The sequence below is a fragment of the Macaca mulatta genome, chromosome 19 (genome assembly GCF_049350105.2).
Source record: "Macaca mulatta isolate MMU2019108-1 chromosome 19, T2T-MMU8v2.0, whole genome shotgun sequence".
Lineage (NCBI taxonomy): Eukaryota > Metazoa > Chordata > Mammalia > Primates > Cercopithecidae > Macaca > Macaca mulatta.
The window spans coordinates 1,269,918-1,290,056 of NC_133424.1; the positions used below are offsets into that span (position 1 = coordinate 1,269,918).

General features: G+C 60.6%; 2 protein-coding genes across 29 annotated transcripts in view; one reads left to right on the forward strand and one right to left on the reverse strand.

The window, feature by feature from the left end:
• PALM (paralemmin) overlaps nucleotides 1-20,139 on the forward strand; it is a 168,303-nt gene that overhangs the window by 33,829 nt on the left and 114,335 nt on the right. The window lies entirely within an intron of this gene.
• Nucleotides 52-18,657, reverse strand: POLRMT (RNA polymerase mitochondrial). 27 transcript variants are annotated; one of them, XM_077978704.1, is made up of 22 exons: nucleotides 18,560-18,657; nucleotides 17,965-18,069; nucleotides 17,122-17,443; nucleotides 14,378-14,985; nucleotides 9,856-9,986; nucleotides 9,407-9,593; nucleotides 8,140-8,289; nucleotides 7,570-7,734; nucleotides 7,331-7,501; nucleotides 6,899-7,123; nucleotides 5,806-6,594; nucleotides 4,207-4,329; nucleotides 3,804-3,926; nucleotides 3,406-3,585; nucleotides 3,046-3,132; nucleotides 2,833-2,946; nucleotides 1,527-1,582; nucleotides 1,301-1,399; nucleotides 608-680; nucleotides 406-491; nucleotides 247-323; nucleotides 52-151 (listed from the first exon to the last, which is right to left on the reverse strand). In XM_077978704.1, the coding sequence occupies exons 4-22, from the start codon at nucleotides 14,774-14,776 to the stop codon at nucleotides 102-104; spliced, it is 3,285 nt and encodes a 1,094-aa protein (XP_077834830.1). In that variant the 5' UTR covers nucleotides 14,777-14,985; nucleotides 17,122-17,443; nucleotides 17,965-18,069; nucleotides 18,560-18,657; the 3' UTR covers nucleotides 52-101. The 27 variants fall into 27 exon arrangements, 26 of the variants coding, with proteins under 26 accessions (XP_077834830.1, XP_077834828.1, XP_077834818.1 ...); XM_077978702.1 differs by having other exon boundaries at nucleotides 608-701; XR_013409378.1 differs by lacking the exon at nucleotides 17,122-17,443 and having other exon boundaries at nucleotides 3,804-3,990; nucleotides 4,173-4,329.

The following is a 20,139-nucleotide window of genomic DNA, read 5'->3' on the forward strand; positions in this document are numbered from 1 at the left end:
ATGATTGCTCGGGACGCACGGGGCGCGCACCCTCACGGAAAACAGTTCCCGGAGGTGGCCACAGAGCTTTATTTACATACTGGCACAAGGCCCGCCGGGTGTCAGCTGAAAAAGTAGGTGGAATGCTTCACCCGCTCCAGGTCGAAGGCCCCTGCGGAGTGAGCAGAGCGGACAGCGTGGGTGGCACGAAGGCCCGGCCCTGGCCCGCTGTTAGAGGCACCCTTGAAAGGCCGTCCACCCGCCTACCTGGCTTGGGCACTGCCTGCAGGGTCTCCTTCAGCTGGCTGGCCTCCCAGCACTGGGAGATCTTCCGGGGTGTGGGGCTGGAAGTAGGGTGGGGTGAGGCTGAGGCCAGGTTTTGTGGGGGGTGTCCAGGTAGGGTAGTTAGGTAAGGGAGTGCCTTACTTAGGGCAGAACCGGCTGACCAGGAACCGGGACAGGTCCTCCAGGATGGGTTCACTGTGCAAGCAGACAAACTGCTCCCGGCACACCTGGGCAGGAGAGAGAGTCCCCGTGCGTGATCAGGCAGGGTCTGGGCACCACCCCTACCCAATGCCCGGTGTGCCAGGCCCCACCCATGGATGCACTAAGGCTCAGACGGGGGCACCTGGTTCATGACGGCGACATCAGCTGCGTGGGTCCAGTAACAGTCGTGCACAGAGACGAAGGTCAGGCCCTTCCTGCGGCAGAGCGGACGGCTCCTGAAGGGAAGGGAGCCCACAGGGCCGCCCCGCGACGGGCATCCCGGCCCTGTGCTCAGCCCTCTCCACTCAAGGCCCAAGGAAGCCCACCCTCCTCCAGGCCTCGCCCAAACATCCTGGGTTTGGCTTCAGCACAGGCGGAGGAAATGTTCTGGGAAGCCGCCCTGCCCCACACCTGCTGCCCCCCAGGCTGCTGTGGGAGCCTCAGCTTCGAGGGCAGCTGCGTTGTCCCCTCCTGCCAGGGCCACCACCCCACGTCCGGGGTGTTCTCAGCTCCCGTGGCCGGTAGATGCTGCTGGGACGACCTCCACGTGCCCCAGATCTAACCACACACTGCGGTGCTCACCAAGAAATGCCCACCACAAAGGAGCAGAGCCCATGCTTGGCTCTCCCCGTCAGGCCACGGGGGTGGCGGGAGCTGACAGGACCACCTTCATATTCGGGGAACAGAGGCCCCACAAACACAGCAGATCCACTCTGCCCAGACCCTGCACCCAGCACTGTCCCTTGCTGGACCCTGCCTTGCCAGCTGTGCCCTGGTAGCCAGAACAGAGGACCCCAGGAAGCGAGCAGCACCCCTGCCACCCGGAGGTGCCCACCTGTAGCAGTGCAGGGCAGTGAGCATCATATGCGAGGAGTCCAGCGAGTGGATGAAGTTCGGTGGGAACCCGTTCTTCTGCTTACGCGTGTTGGGCTTCCTAGGAACAGGACAGGTGCCGGGTGGGGGCCAGAATGCACTCCCAGCCCAGAGACGCCCCTAACTGGCCACTGTCTCCACTGTGGCTGCTCCCCCGGCCAGCCCCCCAGCCTGGGCCCCCCACTCACTGGCTGATGTCTCCATTGTGGATGTAGGTGATGCTCTGAATCCCACCTCGTACTTGCTAAAAAGGGAAGGAGCGGGTGAGTCCCGCCCGAGGCCCAGCACAGTGTTGGTACACTGGGATGGGGGTACACTGGGACAGTATGGGGTGATACACTGGGATGGGGGTACACTGGGACAGTATGGGGTGATACACTGGGACAGTATGGGGTGATACACTGGGACAGTATGAGGTGATACACTGGGACAGGGGTACACTGGGACAGTATGGGGTGATACACTGGGACAGGGGTACACTGGGACAGTATGGGGTGATACACTGGGACAGGGGTACACTGGGACAGTATGGGGTGATACACTGGGATGGGGGTACACTGGGACAGTATGGGGTGATACACTGGGATGGGGGTACACTGGGACAGTATGGGGTGATACACTGGGATGGGGGTACACTGGGACAGTATGGGGTGATACACTGGGACAGTATGGGGTGATACACTGGGACAGTATGGGGTGATACACTGGGATGGGGGTACACTGGGACAGTATGGGGTGATACACTGGGATGGGGGTACACTGGGACAGTATGGGGTGATACACTGGGACAGTATGGGGTGATACACTGGGACAGTATGGGGTGATACACTGGGATGGGGGTACACTGGGACAGTATGGGGTGATACACTGGGATGGGGGTACACTGGGATGGGTTGGGGTGGTACACTGGGACAGGGGTACACTGAGATGGGATGGGGTGGTACACTGGGACGGTGATACACTGGGATGGGAGTACTGGGACAGGTACACTGGGATGAGGGTACACTGGGATGGGATGGGGTGGTACACTGGGACGAGGGTACACTGGGATGGTGGTATCCTGGGACAGGATGAGGTGGTACACTGGGACGGGGATACACTGGCATGGGATGGGGTGGTACAGGGGTACACTGGGATGGGATGGGGTGGTACAGGGGGACAGGGGTACACTGGGATGGGATGGGGTGGTACAATGGGACAGGGATACACTGGGATGGGTACATTGAGACGGGGTACACTGGGACGGTGGTATACTGGGATGGAAAAGGATGGTATACTGGGACGAGGGTACACTGGGATTGGGGTACACTGGGACGGATTAGGGTGGTACACTGGGACGGGTACACTGGGATGAGACAGGGTGGTATACTGGGACGGGTTACACTGGGACGGGGTACACTGGGATGGGGTACACTGGGATGGGGGTATACTGGGACGGGATGGGGTGGTACACTGGGACGGGCACACTGGGACGGGAGGGGGAGGTACACTGACCTTGACCTTGTGCTCCAGGCGGTAGGGCTGGATGATGGGGATACCCAGGGGTGTGACCCACTCCACCACGGAGCCCATGTGGGAGATGAGGCGGGCGCTCTCGGTCAGCCAGTGCTGTGGGACACAGGCCATCTCAGGGCTGGGGGCTCAAGCCGGGGCTCCCATCCACTTGCTCGGAGAGCCCTGGCCGAGCGGGGACAGCACAGGACGTACCTGGATGGCCCGGGTCCCTGAGAACATCTCCTGTAGACTCTTGAAGACCTGGCGTACGAGGTAGTGGGAGGCCTCCCACACAAACTCCTGCAGAAGACGGGCGGCAGCTGCGGGTCCTCAGGGGCTGGCCCGTTCATGCCCTACTCCCCCCCCATTTGAGAGCAACTGAGGCCCAGGGCCCGGCAGGGATGGGGCCTGACACTCCCACAGTCGGAGAGAAATGCCCAAGCCCTAGCAGGCAGGCAGTGGTCTGGGGGACCAGCTGGGTCTTCTGCTGGGAGGCTGGGTCTGCGGCAAAATCGTCCGACTTTTAAACGGCAGCGAAACCAACATGTTCCAAGCGCTACAGGCCTGGCGCACCTGGGGAAAGTCGGTCAGCTCCCGGAGGCGCTTCTCAATCTGCAGACGGCCGCCGTAGCGGGTGACCCCGTACACCACAGTCATCACCGTCTGCTTCACCACCTTGCGGGTGATAAAGCCTTCCAGCATCTGTGCCACCCGCGTGCCCCGCTGGGCATCCTGCCTGCGGAACACCTCCACCTGCACCACGGGAGGGCAGGCGCGCGAGTCAGCCCTGCCAGCATCCCAGGGGCCACCAAGCACCCATGAAGCCCTCGGGCAACATCTGCCTGGGAAGGCCCTGCCCCAGCCCCACCACATCCTCAGGACAGGCCAAGGTGAGGGCGCCTGGGACTCAGGGCCCACACTGCCCCCACACCCAGATGCCCCCGGGCAGCAGGTAACAGGGCACGCCCTACCTGCGCAGCCACGCCGCTGTACACGTCCTGGGGCACATCCGAGGGCTCCAGGTTGACCGAGGCGGCGCCCACGCTGTCGCGGCCCAGGGCAGCATAATGCTGTAGGCCGTTGCAAGAGCCGTCCTGAGGGAGGGGCCGCAAATGGGAGATAGAGACTCAGGGAGGCAGAGACGTGTGGGGCCCCAAACTACCCCCCAGGTCGAGCTGTTCCTAAGGCTGTGCACGCCCAGCCAAGCGCACCTGAGCCCTGCACGCTCCCAGGAGAGGCCAGGAGCCACGGTTCCTGGACCCTCTAGGGCCACCTCTAAAAGACAGCACAAGAGAAGGTGAAATCTCACAACCTCAAGGCGAGCCCCAGACCAAGTGCACGGCATGGCCTCGGGGGCCCACCCCGCGGGCTCACCTGGTGGACGGGGAGGTGGGAAACGTAGGCAGCAGGGTCGGAGCAGCGTACGGCGTTCGCCACCTCCATACAGCAGGCCAGCGTCTGCCAGGGTTCCTCAGCGCCCATCCACCACTTTCGGCCCTGCGGGGACAGGGGGTGTGGCGGGCAGTGAGGCCCGGGCGGACTTCCTGAGCCAGTGGGGGGATGTGGTACAGGGGGTGGGAACATAGGGAGGAGACGCACACGCCCGACGGTGAACACGGAACCCATGTGGGCGAGAGACGGGGCACTGACTGGATGAGTCCTCTACAGCCACAGATGGAGGGTGAGGACTGCGGGTGGACGGGGCTGAGACAAGTGTGTCCGGAGGCACCAGGGGAGGAGGGTGGGCGGGGGACGCCGGGGCACCTGGGGAGGAGGGAGCGCGGGGACACCCAGGGGAGGAGGGGGCGCGGGGGATGGGGGGGCGCCTAGGGAGGAGGAGCAGCGGGGGCGAAGGACGGGGGACGCGGGGTCCCCAGAGGAGGAGGAGGGAGCATGGGGGAGGCAGGGGCGCCGGTGGGGGAGGAGGGAGCGCGAGGGATGTGGGGGCGCCTGGGGAGGAGGGAGAGCGGGGGTGGAGAAGGGAGCATGGGGGAGGCAGGGGTGCCGGGGGAGAGGAGGGAGGCCAGGCGGGGGGAAAAAGGGAACAGGAGGGGGGGCTGGGGACACAGGAGCACAGGAGGAGGAGGGAGGGAGAAGGCGAGAGGACCTGGGGAGGAGGGCGGGCGGTGGACGTGGCGGTGCCAGGGGAGGGCGGGAGACGGGGCACAGGGAGAAGGGAGAGGGCGGGGGCGCCTGAGCAGGAGGGCAGGCAGGAGACGTGGGGGTGACGAGGGAGGGCGGGAGACACCAGGGCGCAGGGGGAGGGGGAGGGCGGGAGACACAAGGGCGCAGGGGGAGGGGGGAGGGGACGCCTTGGGAGGAGGGCGGGCAGGGGACTCAGGGGCACCAGGGGAGGGGAAAAGATGGAAGACGCGGGGGTGCAGGAGGAGGGGGGAGAGGGAAGACGGGGGCACCTTGGGAGGAGAGCGGGCAGAGGACGCGGAGGCACCAGAGGGGGAGGATAGAAGGCGCGGGGCCGCAGGGGGAGGGAGGGAGAGGGAGGACGAGGGCACCTGGGGAGAAGGGCGGGCACAGGACCTGGGGGCGCAGGGGGAGGGAGGGAGAGGGAGGACAGGGGCACCTGGGGAGGAGGGCAGGCACAGGACCGGGGGCCGCAGGGGGAGGGAGGGAGAGGGAGGACGAGGGCACCTGGGGAGGAGGGCGGGCACAGGACCGGGGGCCGCAGGGGGAGGGAGGGAGAGGGAGGACGAGGGCACCTGGGGAGGAGGGCGGGCACAGGACCGGGGGGCGCAGGGGGAGGGAGGGAGAGGGAGGACGGGGGCACCTGGGGAGGAGGGCGGGCACAGGACCGGGGGGCGCAGGGGGAGGGAGGGAGAGGGAGGACGGGGGCACCTGGGGAGGAGGGCGGGCACAGGACCGGGGGGCGCAGGGGGAGGGAGGGAGAGGGAGGACGGGGGCACCTGGGGAGGAGGGCGGGCAGGGGACCCGGGGGCGCAGGAGCTCCGCCCCTACCGTCATGGGCTGGTCCGCCGAATCCAGGATGTCGTCCATCACCTCCTCCGCGAAGGCCAGGCGCTTCCGCAGCGGTTCGCGCTTCTTGAACCCGGTGAGGTTGACCAAGTGGATCTTGAGCCAGTCCAGGCCGTGCGGGCCGAGCGGGCGGCCCTGGGCGAACTCCAGCAGGGCCCGCGCCACGTCGCTGCCCAGGTGGTTGAAGTGCGGCGGGCACGGGTAGGTGCGGCCGCGGAAGTCCATGTTGTGCGGCAGCCAGAAGACGCGGCCCCGCAGGTGCTGCGCCAGAGACAGGCGGTACAGCGCCTCCGCCCGCAGGCTGTGCATCTCCCGGGCCAACTTCTGGCAGCGCGCCAGCTCCCGGCGCAGCTCAGCCTTGCGGGCGGGCGCGGCGCTCTGCGGCACGTGGGCCTCCGCCGGCTGGGGAGCCTCGGAGGCCGGGGCCGGCACGCCTAGCTTGGGGCAGCCCTTGGCCTGGAAGAGCTGCAGCACCAGGTCCAGCACCCGCCCGTTGACGCGCCAGGCGCAGTTGCCCAGTTGGGTGAGAGCGTCCAGAGCGCCGTGCAGCGCGGTGGGCGGGCAGGTTTCCAGCAGCTCCTGGTGCTGCGTGGCGCCTTCCACCGTGCGCATCAGCTTGGTGGGGCTGAGCAGAAAGGCGCCCGTGTGCGGTGAGGTCCAGGGCAGCGGGGGACACAGCATGGGCACATCCACCGCCTCGAAGGTCAGCGTGGGCTCCGCGGCCGTCTCCAGCAGCTGCACGTAAGCCGGGTGCGGCTTCAGGATGCCGATCTGCGGTGCGACAGGCAGACGGGTCAGGGCCCCGCTGCCGGTGACTTCCTACCGCCGCCCTTTAAACTCGGTGAGAGAGACCGGCTCCCCCACCACCAAGAAACCAGTGTGGCCTCCCACGAACAGAAGCCACCTCTAGACACGGCTGGACAGCTGCGCGGACACCCATGGTGTGTCTCGAGTCCTGGGAGGTACTGATGGCTGCGCTGAGATCAAGGCACCACCCAGAGGCGCCAACCCCATGGGGTCCCTTGTGCCCCCAGCAGGATGCCCCCCAGCTCAGGAGGACACTGCTGTCCGGCACCTGCTGGACGTTGCGGAAGGAGTACACGTGGTAGAGCACGGGAACAAGCCGGGAGGAGCCGTGCCGGTTGTCCAGACTGGACGGCATCCGCGTGGCTTGCACCAGCATCTCCGCCAGCTGCTTGCCCAGCTCCATCTGCACTGGCAGGGGCCAGGGCTGCTCCCGCAGGGCCTCGGGCGCCCCCAGCGCCTCCCAGTACTGCCGCGGCAGGCAGGGGTTGGGCACCTGTGGGACAGGGTGGTCAGAGAGCTGGGCATCGGGACCTCCGACCAGACGCCCCACCGCCCGTGCCTGCTCCCCCGGTGGGGCCCTGTCAGCCCAAGGGTACAGAGAAAGAGGCTGAGGCTTGGGGGCAAACTCGGCTGCCCCAGAGAGGGAGCGCGCCCGCCCACCACTGGCCCCGGCCAGGAGGAGAGGGGGTGCGCGCCTTACCTTGGTGTCCGAGGCCAGCAGGTGCAGGTACTTCCTGTAGTACGTCTCCAGCGCCTGCACCTGACCACTGAGCCGCCGCCTCTGCACCACATGCCGGCTGAAAGTGCGTGCGCTCAGCTCCCGGGCCAGGGTGGTGAAGGACTCGCCCTGGGCGGGCAGCGCCTGCAGGACCTGGAGGAGGAGGCCGTGAGTGCCCGCCCACCCCGCCCGGGGACCCGGCCGCGCAGAGGAAGACGTACCTGCAGCAGCATCTGCACCACCTCGCGCTCGTCCAGCAGGCACAGGAAGGGGTACAGTGAGAACCGGCCCTTGTGCACCTCCACCTCCAGGTGGTTCTTGGTCTCCTGCAGCACCCGGCACAGCGCTTTCTCCCAGTGGTCCCGCAGGGTCTGCAGGGTCTTCCGCTGCGAGGGATGAAGGGCCCGGTGAGCCCCGTGGCGGCTGGCGGGACCCAGGCTCACAGGACGGGGGTCACCACAGCTCCCTGCGGAGACCTCGTGGCCCTCAAGGTCCCTGCTGTGTGTTCCAGGTAGCTCCTCACCCCGGCCTGCGCCCTCTGCCGGCTTCGGTGCGCCTGAGGCAGCCAAGAGCACAAACCCAGCCGCAGAGTGCGCAGCACCACAGGCCAGGACCTAACCTCGGGACCCCACAAGTTCCCCCTGAGCGGCAGCCAAGCTGAGATCCTAGGCCTTGCATGCCCATACCAGGGCATGAGCAATTCAACCACATGCACCGAGCTCAGCACCGCGGCAGACACGGGACCCGGCTCAGCCCCCGCGGCGGACACGGGACCCCGGCTCAGCTCCTACCGCGTGCGTGACCTCCTTGCTTGGCAATGCAGGCTTCTCCACAGACACCACGCACACCTTGCTGGCCAGCTCCACGCAAAGCTGCTTCTCAAAAAGCGACTGCAGGGTCTTCAGGGGCAAGTGTAGCTTCGGGTAGGACACCGGCCCATCCTGCAGGGATGGGGTAGTGAGGTCGGGGGCTCAGCCGGAGGGAGACCTGCCCTCCTAGGACCCCGAAAAGGCACGGGTGCACGCGTTTCTGCGTCTCGTGCAAATTGCTGACCGCCATCGCTGACGGGGAAAAGCGGGCTGCAGGTAGTCAGTGCCAGTGGCCAAACCAGAGGCTTTGGCCCCTCCTGACCTCGGGCCCTCTAGATGGGACAGTGGGCATCGTCGTGGGGTGGGGGGCAGTGGTGCTGGGAGCCGGCAGAGCCTGGGGAGACCATTCACTGCGCCCCCAGATGTTTGCTGTTTTCTCCTCAAACTTGGAACTGTGTGAATGTGACCCATCCAGAAATAGATGAATTAAAAATAACTAAAGCCCAGCACTTTGAGAATCAAAGGCTCAGGTCCACACAAAAGCTTGTACACAAACGTTCACAGCCGCATGACTCATAGTAGTCAAGAAGTAGAAACAGCCCAAGCGTCCATCAACGGACAAACAGACCAGCACGGTGCGGCCATCCACGCACCCGAGCATGACTCAGCCCTGACCCAGGCCGCCTCGCGGATGCACCGTGAGGACGTCACGCTCAGTGGGAGATGCCAAACACTAAAGGCCACGCAGTGTGCAGTCCCATTTCTATGGAATGTCCAGGGCAGACTCAGCCACAGAGATGAGGAGGGGATGGGGAGTGACGGGTGATGGAGATGAGGCTTCCTTTTGGGGTGATGTAACATTCTGGAATTAGACAACTGTGAATACACTAAAATCGCTGAATTACACCTTTAAGAGGGTTTTATGGCAGGTGAATTACCCCTCAGTGAAAGACAAGCACACTGCGTGCACCTGGCAGCCCCATTCGAAGGCGCTGCTCTCGCCTGTCACCCCACCCTGCCTCTGGGGCGCCCGACCACCTCATCCGCCCAGAGCCCACACCCTTACGCCCGAGACCCTCCCAGCTCTGGCTCCTTCAGTCTTCTGGGAGGAGGAAGGGACGAATCCAGGGCCCGGCCCAGGTGAGCCCCGGGCACCAGGGAGGCCCACTGGTCTGAGCTGAGGCTCCAGAGACCCCTCAGGGCAGCTATGAGGACTGAAGTCCGTCTGCTGGACCCCACGTGGGCTCACCTTGGCATACACGGCCCTGAGCAGCTTCGAGGTGTTGACCGCGGGCGGCGGCCGCGGCGGGAGGCTGAAGGTGGGCTTCACCTTGTGCACGGCCTTCAGCACAGTGGCCTGCTCCTCCTCGGACAGCGGCACGGCGGTGAAGAGCGCCTGCAGCTTCAGCCCCTCCTGGCTCATCTGTTTCAGACACCTGTGGGGCAGCAGGCCTGCCTGAGGGATGGGCCAGCCCCACGCTGGGCTTCCACAGAGCCCAGGGGCACCTCGTGGCCACCTCCTGCTAGCCTGCAGTTCTCAGTGCAGCTGTCAGGCCCTCCAGGGGTCCCCAGCCCCCAGCCTAGGCACTGTCCCAGATCTTAAGACCCTGGCAGGAATGTGGTGGGGGCTGGGGGCTGGGGTGTGGGGGGTGGGGGTAGGGGTGAGGGTAGCGGTGGGGCCCTCTCGACACCACCTACCTTTCAATGGTCCCAGCGTCCTGGCCCCGCCTCCCCATGCACTGGAGGATGGCCGCGTAGGACAGCAGGTCTGGGGTGAGTCCAGCATCCTTCACCATCAACAACACATACACCAGCTCCCTGAAGGCCCCCTGGGAGACCAAGCCAGGGTGAGGGTCTGGGGGGATGGCCCAACCTCTGCATTCCCCACTGCTCCCTGGAGACCCCTTCTCTGTAGCCACCAGCTCAGCAGGGGACAGGGTGACCAAGCAGGAGTGGCCAGCTGGGCAGACAGATGCGTCCCCCTGGGGTTCTCACACACAGGCTCTATCTGCAGAGGCGGCCACATGGCCTGCCAGGTGGGACTGTGTGAGGTGCACGTTCCTCTGGGAGGAGGCTTGTCAGTATTTTTAAATTTTCTTATTTTGAGAACACCAATGTGCCCAGTTTTGGGGTTTTGAAATTGATCCTTTCCAGGTCAGCCAACCTCAAGGTGTGCCAACTGCGTGATTTTTTTTTTTTTTTTTTTGAGACGGAGTCTCGCTCTGTCGCCCAGGCTGGAGTGCAGTGGCGCAGTCTCGGCTCACTGCAAGCTCCGCCTCCCGGGTTCACGCCATTCTCCTGCCTCAGCCTCCCGAGTAGCTGGGACTACAGGCGCCCACCCCTGCGCCCGGCTAATTTTTTCTATTTTTAGTAGAGACGGGGTTTCACCATGGTCTCGATCTCCTGACCTTGTGATCCACCCACCTCGGCCTCCCAAAGTGCTGGGATTACAGGCGTGAGCCACCGCGCCCGGCCTACGTGATCTTTTTGAAGGACTTGGCTTCACTGTTCTCTACCGCTCCTGCCTTCCGTTTCATTTATCTGTTTTCAGTTTTGTAACTTCATTTGCTTGCTTTAGGTTTAGTGAGAAATTCTTTTTCTAGTTTCCTAAGGTAAAAGGTGAAGTATTTCGTCTGAGATGTTTCACCTTTTCTTTTTTTTTTCCCAAGACGGAGTCTTGCTCTGTTGCACAGGCTGGAGTGCAGTGGCATGATCTCAGCTCACTGCAACCTCTGCCTCCTGGGTTCAAGTGATTCTCCTGCCTCAGCCTCCTGAGTAGCTGGGATTACAGGCATGCACCACCACGCCACTTAATTTTTTGTATTTTTAGTAGATACAGGGTTTCGCCATGCTGGCCAGGCTGGTCTTGAACTCCTAATACCGTGATCCACCAGCCTCAACCTCCCAAAGTGCTGGGATTACATGAGTGAACCACCATGCCGGGCCATCACCTTTCTTAATATAGGCATTTTATGGCTATAAATTACTCTCTGAGCAATGCATCCCAGAACTTCTGGTATGTGATGTTTTCATTTTCATTATCTCCAAGTGTTTTCAAATTTCATACTTTACTTCTTCTTTGGAATTTTTTTTTTGGATGCAGTCTCGCTCTGTTGCCCAGGCTGGAGGGCAGTGGCGCAATCTTGGCTCACTGAAAGCTCCACCTCCTGGGTTCAAGCGATTCTCCTACCTCAGCCTCCCAAGCAGCTGGGATTACAGGCATGCACCGTCACATCCAACTAATTATTTTGTATTTTTAGTAGAGATGGGGTTTCGCCCTGTTGGCCAGGCTGGTCTCGAACTCCTGACCTCAGGGGATCCACCTGCCTTGGCCTCCCAATGTCCTGGGATTACAGGCATGAGCCACCGCACCCGGCCCGATTTTTTTTTCTTGGGAGAGAGGGGTGTCTTGCTCTGTTGCCCAGGCTGGTCTCAAACTCCTGGGCTCAAGCAATCCTCCTGCCTCAGCCTCCCAAAGTGCTGGGATTACAGGCATGAGCCACCGTGCCTGGCCATGTATCCTTAAATTTCCCTTGCAATTTTTTTTTAATCTAATTTTTGGCCAGGCACAGTGGCTCATGCCTGTAATCCCATCACTTTGGGAGGCCAAGGCGGGTGGATCACGAGTTCAGGAGCTTAAGACCAGCCAGGCCAACATAGTGAACCCCGTCTCTACTAAAAATACAAAAAAAAAAATTAGCTGGGTGTGGGGGCACATGCCTGTAATCCCAGCTACTTGGGAGCCTGAGGCAGGAGAATCACTTGAACGTGGAAGGCGGAAGTTACAGAGAGCTGGGATCTCACCACTGCGTTCCAGCCTGGGTGACAGACACTGCACTGTCGACACAGACTTGGAGGCTCTCTCTCTTTTTTCTTTATTTTTAAGACAGAGTCTTGCTCTGTCGCCCAGGCTGGAGTGCAGTGGCACAATCTCGGCTCACTGCAAGCTCCGCCTCCCGTGTTCACGCCATTCTCCTGCCTCAGCCGCCTGAGCAGCTGGGACCACAGGCTCCCACCACTACGCCTGGCTAATTTTTTGTATTTTTAGTAGAGATGGGGTTTCACCGTGTTAGCCAGGATGGTCTCGATCTCCTGACCTTGTGATCCACCCGCCTCGGCCTCCCAAAGTGCTGGGATTACAGGCGCGAGCCACCGCACTCGGGTAGTTTTGGGGCAGTGACTTCCATGCATGTGGCCAGTGAGGTCTACTGTCCTTAAATTAAAATATTCAGTTCTTCCCTTTCACCAGCTTCAAGTGCTCAGTAGCCACACACAGCTGTTGGCAGATGTGGAAAATTCCCAGCATCATAGAAAGTTCTACTGGATGGTGCTGGTTAGAGCATGTGGCTGGGCGCGGTCGCTCCTGCCTGTAATCCTAGCACTTTGGGAGGCTGAGGCGGGCGGGTTACCTGAGGTCAGGAGTTTGAGACCAGCCTGGCCAATACGGCAAAAGCCCGTCTCTACTAAAAATACAAAAATTGGCCAGGCGTGGTCATGAGTCCCTGTAATCCCAGCTACTCAGGAGGCTGAGGCAGGGAGAACTCTGGAACCCAGGAGGCGGAGGCTGCAGTGAGTCGAGATCATGGCACTGCACCCTACCTAGCCTGGGCAACAGAGAGAATCCACCTCAAAAAAAAAAAAAAACAAAAACAAAGATAAAAGTAATACCTTAGCCTGGCTAACATGGGGAAACCCCACCTCTACTAAAAATAAAAATGAAAAACATTATCCGGGGTGGTGGCGCACACCTGTAATCCCAGCTGCTCAGGAGGCTGAGCTCACAGTTGAGCAACACCGAGGACTGCTGGCCACCCCTGAACACCGGGAGAGGCAGGAGGAGCCCCAGCCAGAGCCTCTGGAGAAACTTCGGGTCTGCAGACACTTTGATTTCAGACTTGTGGGCTCCAGTGCTGAGACTGCGTTTCTGCTATGCAAGTCACCAGGTTTGTGCCACTTCGTTACAGCTCCAGGCTGACCACAAAAGCGCCCTGTTACAGTGTGGGCTCTCTCTGAGGGAATTCAGGGGGCTTGTGACCTTGGAGGGGAAAATACACGACCCTCATCCTCAGTCTTCCTGGAGTTTAGTACCCCTACAGCTACGTGAACGAGGCAGCAAGCCCCCTCGACCGTGTGGTAAGGAGACTGCAGACTTCGCTGCAAGAGTGGCTCCATCTGATCCTGAGTTTCGCTGTCTGACGCATTAATAAACAAGCATATCAAGTTCTCTACCACGAATTGGTCTTAATGCTGTGACAGCTGTATTTTAACATAATAGTATCCCATGTTTACCCAAATATTAAGCCAAGCTTTTACTGCTGTTTCTCAAATTAGGGTTGAAGGACCATGGGGTGGGAGAAAGCTGGGAACGTCTGCTCCCTTGAAAGAATGTATAAACACCACCCTCCAAAACAACCAAGGGGTCCAAGGAGAAACTCTGGCCGGGCGCGGTGGCTCATGCCTGTAATCCCAGCATTCTGGGAGGCCGAGGCAGGCAGATCACGAGGTCAGGAGTTCCAGACCAGTCTGGTCAACATGGTGAAGCCCCGTCTCCACTAAAAATACAAAAAATAGCCGGGCTTGTAATTCCAGCTACTCAGGAGGCTGAGGCAGGAGAATCACTTGAACCTGGGAGGTAGAGGCGGCCGTGAGCCGACATCACGCCATTGTACTCCAGCCTGGTGACAGGAGACTCTGTCTCTAAGTAAGTAAATAAATAAATAAATAAACGGCAAGGGAAGTTGGAAAATACTCCAGATGAACTACAAAGAAAACATTGGTGGGATCCAGCTAAAGCCATGCTCAGAGGTCGTGAACGCCCACGTTTCACACAGAAGGATCTCAGCACAGTCGCCCGACCTTCCACCTCAGGAAACCAGAGAAAGGAGCAAAGTCAACCCCAACATCAAAGTCTCATCCTGACCAGGGGTCTGCAGGCTGCCCCCCGATGAGGCCAAAAGCACCCCCTGCCCAGACAGGTTCACGGGCCCTGAGAAAGACCGGAAGAAAATGCCAAAGACATTATAAGAATTTCTCCCTACTTTTTTGGTCATTTTCAAAATTTGAGAATCACATGTGATTTGTATTTGAAAAGCCTGAAAAAATTAAAATAAAAAACAAAGGACTTGAACTTGGGGGCTAAGAGATAAAAGTCCAGTCTAAACGAGGGCAAGTTCCTGTCTCCAACGACCAGGGCAGGTGTCCTGGCTCCCGCCACACTCACCTGCCGCGCCCAGCCAAGCATGACGGTGTTGTACATGTCCAGAGTGAGCAGCTTCTGTTTCCGCTGCTGGCTGTGGTGGGTGACCAGCAAGTGGTGGGCAAGGGGCAGGTGGTTGGTGAGCAGGCAGCACTTGAAGAAGGCCAGGAGCTTCTGCTGCTGACCTGAGAGCTGGGCCTGCGTGGACGGGGCCCGCCCCACGGTGAGCCTCAGCTTCCGAGGGGCCTCCTGCAGCACCCGGGGCAGCTGCTCCTCCCAGGAGCTCTCAGGGGCCAGGAAAACGGCCAGCTGCTTGCTCAGGAGCCGGGGCTCCACCTGCAGGTGCTTGGGCCACACCTTCAACTCCTCGCTCTGGCTCTGGACTTGCATCTGCAGGTTCACCTCCAACTGCTGCATGTGCATCCGCTGGATCCGCTTATCCTTCTCCAGTCTCTGTGCCCAGCCGCTACGGGGCACCGGGCTGGCACCCGTGGCCCCCCTCTGGACCTTCCTGGGTGGCTGGGGGCCACCATCTCCACTGCCACGTTCTGGGAGCCGCGCCACATCCACCCTGTTCACCACCACCTCAGACACGCTCTCAGCCTGCAGCTGCCGCACCCGCGCCTGGAGCACTGTGAGAGGCAGAGGGCGAGGACATCAGAGGAAGCCCCCATTCAAGCACCCATCTCTCTGGACCCCGAGCCGGGCCAGGAGGTGCAGGTGGCTGAGTTCACTGGGACCCAAGGCATGAATTCCTCGTATCTGCCAACAACGCCACAAGGTCCGCCCCCTCCTTTCCAGACACACGCACCTCCCCATCCGAGTCCCGGGCCTCACAAAACTCAGCAGCCCAAACAAGTTCCCACCGAGACCCGCTGCACTGCATCTCCCCGGTCCCAGGCCACTCCGACCCTCCAGGTTCTCCCTGGTCACGGGCCACTCCGACCCTCCAGGTGCCCAGACCAAGAACCCCGGGGTCTCTGACAACTCCCTCTGTCCATCTCTCAGTACCTCCTCCGGGCTTGCCTTCAGAATCTATCCAGGTCGCCCCTCGCCTCCCCGGCCTCCCCTGCCCCTCCCACTCACGGTCTACCTCAGGACCTCCGCAAAGGCTCCCGGGACCCTGAGCCACCCGCTCCCCGGCTCAACCGTGGCCTGCAAGTTTCCACCCTGCCTCAGCAAGACCCCCCAGCTGGTGGAGCTGCCACACACACACTCCTAGGCTCCTATGGCCTAAGCTGGTGGATGCTGAGTTAGTAAACACTGAGCCGCTGCTTCCAGGGAAAACAGGGCTCCTGTTCGTGCTGCCTCAGGTTGCACTTTTGCCAACCAATCAATGCCTAAATGTTTTGTGTCTAAGGAAGCCTTATTGGAAACCTATCGCTGGCCGGGCGTGGGGCTCACGTCGGTCATCCCAGAACTTTGTGAGGCCAAGGCAGAAAGATCACCTGAGGTCAGGAGTTCGAGACCAGCCTGGCCAACATGGTGAAACCCCGTCTCTACTAGAAATCCAAAAAATTAGCTGGGCATGGTGTCATGTGTCTATAGTACCAGCTACTTGGGAGGCTGAAGCAGGAGAATTGCTTGAGCCTGGGAGGCAGAGCTTGCAGTGAGACAAGATCGCGCCCTTGCCCTCCAGCCTGAGCAACAGAGTGAGATTCCATCTTAAAAAAAAAAAAAAAAAAAAAAAGACTGTTGAAATAGGCCAGGCATAGGGCCGCGCACCTGTGGTCCCAGCTACTCCGGAGGCTGAGGTGAAAAAATCACCTGCACCTAAGAGTTCCTGGCTGCTGTGAGCTGTGATCAGGCCACCGTGCTGCAGCCTGAGAGACAGAGCAGGACTCTGTCTCAAAAAAAAAAAAAAAAAAAAAGGCAGCCAGGTGCGATGGCTCACACCCATAATCCCAGCACTTTGTGAAGCCGAGGCAGGTGGATCACAAGGTCAGGAGATCAAGACTATCTTGACCTACACGGTGAAACCCCGTCTCTACTAAAAATACAGAGAATTAGCCCAGTGTGGTGGTGCGCGCCTACAGTTCCAGCTACTCAGGAGGTTGAGGCAGGAGAACTGCTTGAACTCGGGAGGCAGAGGCTGCAGTGAGCCAAGATCACACCATTGCACTCCAGCCTGGCAAGAGGGTGAGACTCCGTCATAAGAAAAAAAAAAAAAAAAAAAATTACTGAAATAAAAAGGCAAGTGTGGTGTCCGCCTTCAGTGTGCTCCAAAACTCAGGAGATACTTTTAGTATTAACAGGTGAGAGGTTTTTTTTATCTTTTTTGAGATAGAGTATCTCTTTTGTTGCCCAGGCCAGAGTGCAATGGCACGATCTCGGTTCACCGCAACCTCCACCTCCCAGGTTCAAGTGATTCTCCTGCCTCAGTCTCCCAAGCAGCTGAGATTATAGGCGTACATCATCACTCCTGGCTAATTTTGTATTTTTATGTTTTTTGAGACAGAATCTTGATCTGTCGCCCAGGCTTGAGTGCAGTGGCACGATCTCTGCTCACTGCAACCGCCACCCGGGTTCAAGTAATGTTCCTGTTTCAGCCTCCCCAGTAGCTGGGATTACCGGCGCCCACCACCACGCCCAGCTAATTTTTGCACTTTTTTTTTTTTTTTTTTTTTGAGACGGAGTCTCACTCTGTCGCCCAGGCTGGAGTGCAGTGGCCGGATCTCAGCTCACTGCAAGCTCCGCCTCCCGGGTTTACGCCACTCTCCTGCCTCAGCCTCCCGAGTAGCTGGGATTACAGGCGCCCGCCAACTCACCCGGCTAGTTTTTTGTATTTTTTAGTAGAGACGGGGTTTCACCGTGTTAGCCAGGATGGTCTCGATCTCCTGACCTCGTGATCCGCCCGTCTCGGCCTCCCAAAGTGCTGGGATTACAGGCTTGAGCCACCGCGCCCGGCCGACAATTTTTGCATTTTCAGTAGAGACGGGGTTTCACCATGTTGGCCAGGCTGGTCTTGAACTCCTGACCTCTTGATCCGCCCACCTTGGCCTCTCAAAGTGCTGGGATTACAGGCGTGAGCCACCGCGCGTGGTCAGGTTCCTTCCCTTTATAAAGGTTCTGTCTCTCCCTTCCGGCTGGCTGATGGATGCAGACGGGATGTGGGGCAGGAGCAGCGATGGGAAGCAAGCACAGAGAAGCTGGCACCACCCTCCGACACCGCCAGCCAGGACCTGCCACCGCTGGAGCCTGGGCTGTCCCTCCCAAGTTTCCCAGTCATCCAGTGTCCACTAGTCGCCCACCGCCCAGAGAGAAGCCAGGCAACCTGAGTCAGTTCAGGGTTCACGTCCTGGCTCTGCACATGTGGCCTGGGGGGTCTCTCCAGACATCATATCGAGCCTCACTGTGTCCCTGGAAAGTGGGAGGACCTGGTGGGGTTCTGGGGAGGGGAAATTACGAAAGGTCCAGGAAGGAGCCTGCTAGGCAAGGACGGGGCCCATGAGCGGCGCAAGAGACGTTCCAGTAACGCCGTCTGGGTGGGTCCTGGGACCCGAGAGGTGGAGACCACCCTCAACCTGTCTCAGAATCTGAGCTTCCGCCTTTTCTCCCGGCAGCAGGGACCGGACTCTCCTCTCCCGGGCCGCCGTGGGGGTCGCGCTTACCCTCCAGCAGTTCCACGTGGCCCCAGTCCTTCCTGCGGTCTTGGTCTTGCTCCTGGGGGCTGGCGGACGAGCTTCTCCTGGGGCCGCAGACGCCACCGAGGATCCCTGCGGGAGAGGCGAGGGCGGCTGAAGGGGGCCGGGCGTGTGGGCGGGGGTGTCCGCAAGGGCAGATGCCGCAGGGTCGAAGGTCAAAGGAGCCCCAAACGCGGCGGAAACTCTCTGAGCACGGGCTTAAGTTGGAAAAAAACTAAGAGAGCGAAGGTGGAAGGGGCCCCGCCACGGTGAACATGGGCGGGAACCGCGGAGACGGCTCCCCGCACTCCAGATGCAGCAGATCAAGGGTTAAGAGCCCTAAACTCCACACCTGGGGTCAGGAGGCTCCATAAGAAACCAGGAGTCAAAGGTCAGAGTACACTGAGGAGCCTCCGTCGGAAGAGCCGGCAAGGGCGAGTGGAAAGCGGGGCCGGGTCGGCGGGCTCCGCACATGCAGCCGCAAACGGGCAAAGGTCAAAGCGCCAAAGGCCCCGGGAGCGCGGGGAAGAGCGCGGGCCGCGGCGTGGCCCCTGGGCTGCCTGGCCGTCTTCCTTCGCGTTACCTTCTTTGGCGAGGAGCCCCGGGCAGCCGCAAGGCTGCAAGGCCCGTCTGAGCCCCGCCGCGCCGCGGCCCCAGCAAAGTACCGACATCACGCACGCCGCTCCGCGCCCCGCCGCCGCCACCCCCACCCCCTCACCGCCTAGCGCCTGCGCAAGCGTCCGCGCCGCCTACCGGGAGTTGTAGTTTCATGGTCGACGGCGGCTGCGAAGGGACACCCCAGCCGGAAGTGCACTGTCGGAACTACAACTCCCAGGATCCAGTGGAACCCGGAGTCGCGAAGGCATGCGCCGATGGAACGCTCTGATTGGCTCCTCCCGCTGTTTTCAAAGAGGGGGGCGGGACAGAGCTGTTGCCGTGGCAACTGGGGGGGACACGCAGGCTGTCTTCCCGAGGAGGAACCTCAAACCTGGACGTTTTTTTTTCTCTTTTTCTTTTTTCTTTTTTTTTTTCAAGGAATACTCTAATAATGAGGACAGCATCTGCAATTTAGAGATTCCTGTCTGCAACCTTCATTGTTCCAACGACAACTTTTGGGTAGGAGCTAATAGGATGCCGTCCGTCCTGGAGGAAGCTGAGACTCAGAGAGGGCCAAGTTGCCGGAATACAGCGCACGCGCGACCTCAGGGAGGCTGGAAGGAGAGAAAGCCCCAGTCCACGAGACTCCCAGCCTCCAGCGTCAGTTTACCCTCCAGTCCCCAAGCCCTCAGGGGCAGGGGCGGAATGGAGCCGCAGGTTTGGATTCGCCTGCTACGTGGGGCGAGGTCAAGGGAATGAAATAAACCCGGGAGCCTGGAACCTGCCCTGGTCTCCGCGTGATCCTGCCTAGAGGAGCAGGGCGGGAGCTTTAGAATGGAACCTGGAAGGCGTGCCCACGTGTGTCGTTCAGCTGGGGCAGCAGGCTTGTGAAGGGTGAGAATAGGAATATCTGGGGGTAACTGTGTTCCAGGCTGATGTCACAGTTGCAAAGGGGAGCCGGTTTGGTGGCTCAGGCCTGTCATCCCAGCACTTCGGGAGGCCGAGGCGGGTGGATCACCTAAGGTCAGGAGTTCGACACCAGCCCGGCAAATATGCAAACATGCCTGGCAACAGAGCAAAACCCCATCTGCAGTAAAAATACAACAATTATCCGGGTGTGGTGACAGGCACCTGTAATCCCAGCTACTCGGGAGGCTGAGGCAGGAGAATCGCTTGAACCCGGGAGGCGAAGGTTGCAGTGAGCCAAGATCTCACCACTGCACTCCAGCCTGGGTGACAGAGCGAGAATCTGTCTCAAAAACAAAGTGCAAAGGGAGGCCAGTTCACTGCCTCAGGCCTGTAATCCCAGCACTTTGCCTGTAATCCCAGCACTTTGGGAGGCTGAGGCGGGAGGATCGCTTGAGCCCAGGAGTTCCAGACAAGCCTGGGCAACTGAGATAGTGAGACCCAGTTTCTACCAAAGGGAAAAAAAAGAAAAATTAGCCAGGCATGGTGGTGCACACCTGTGGTCCCAGCTACTCGGGAGGCTGAGGCAGAAGGATTGCTTGAGCCCAGGAGGTTGAGAGTGCAGTGAGCCGAGATGGCGCCACTGCACTCCAGCCTGGG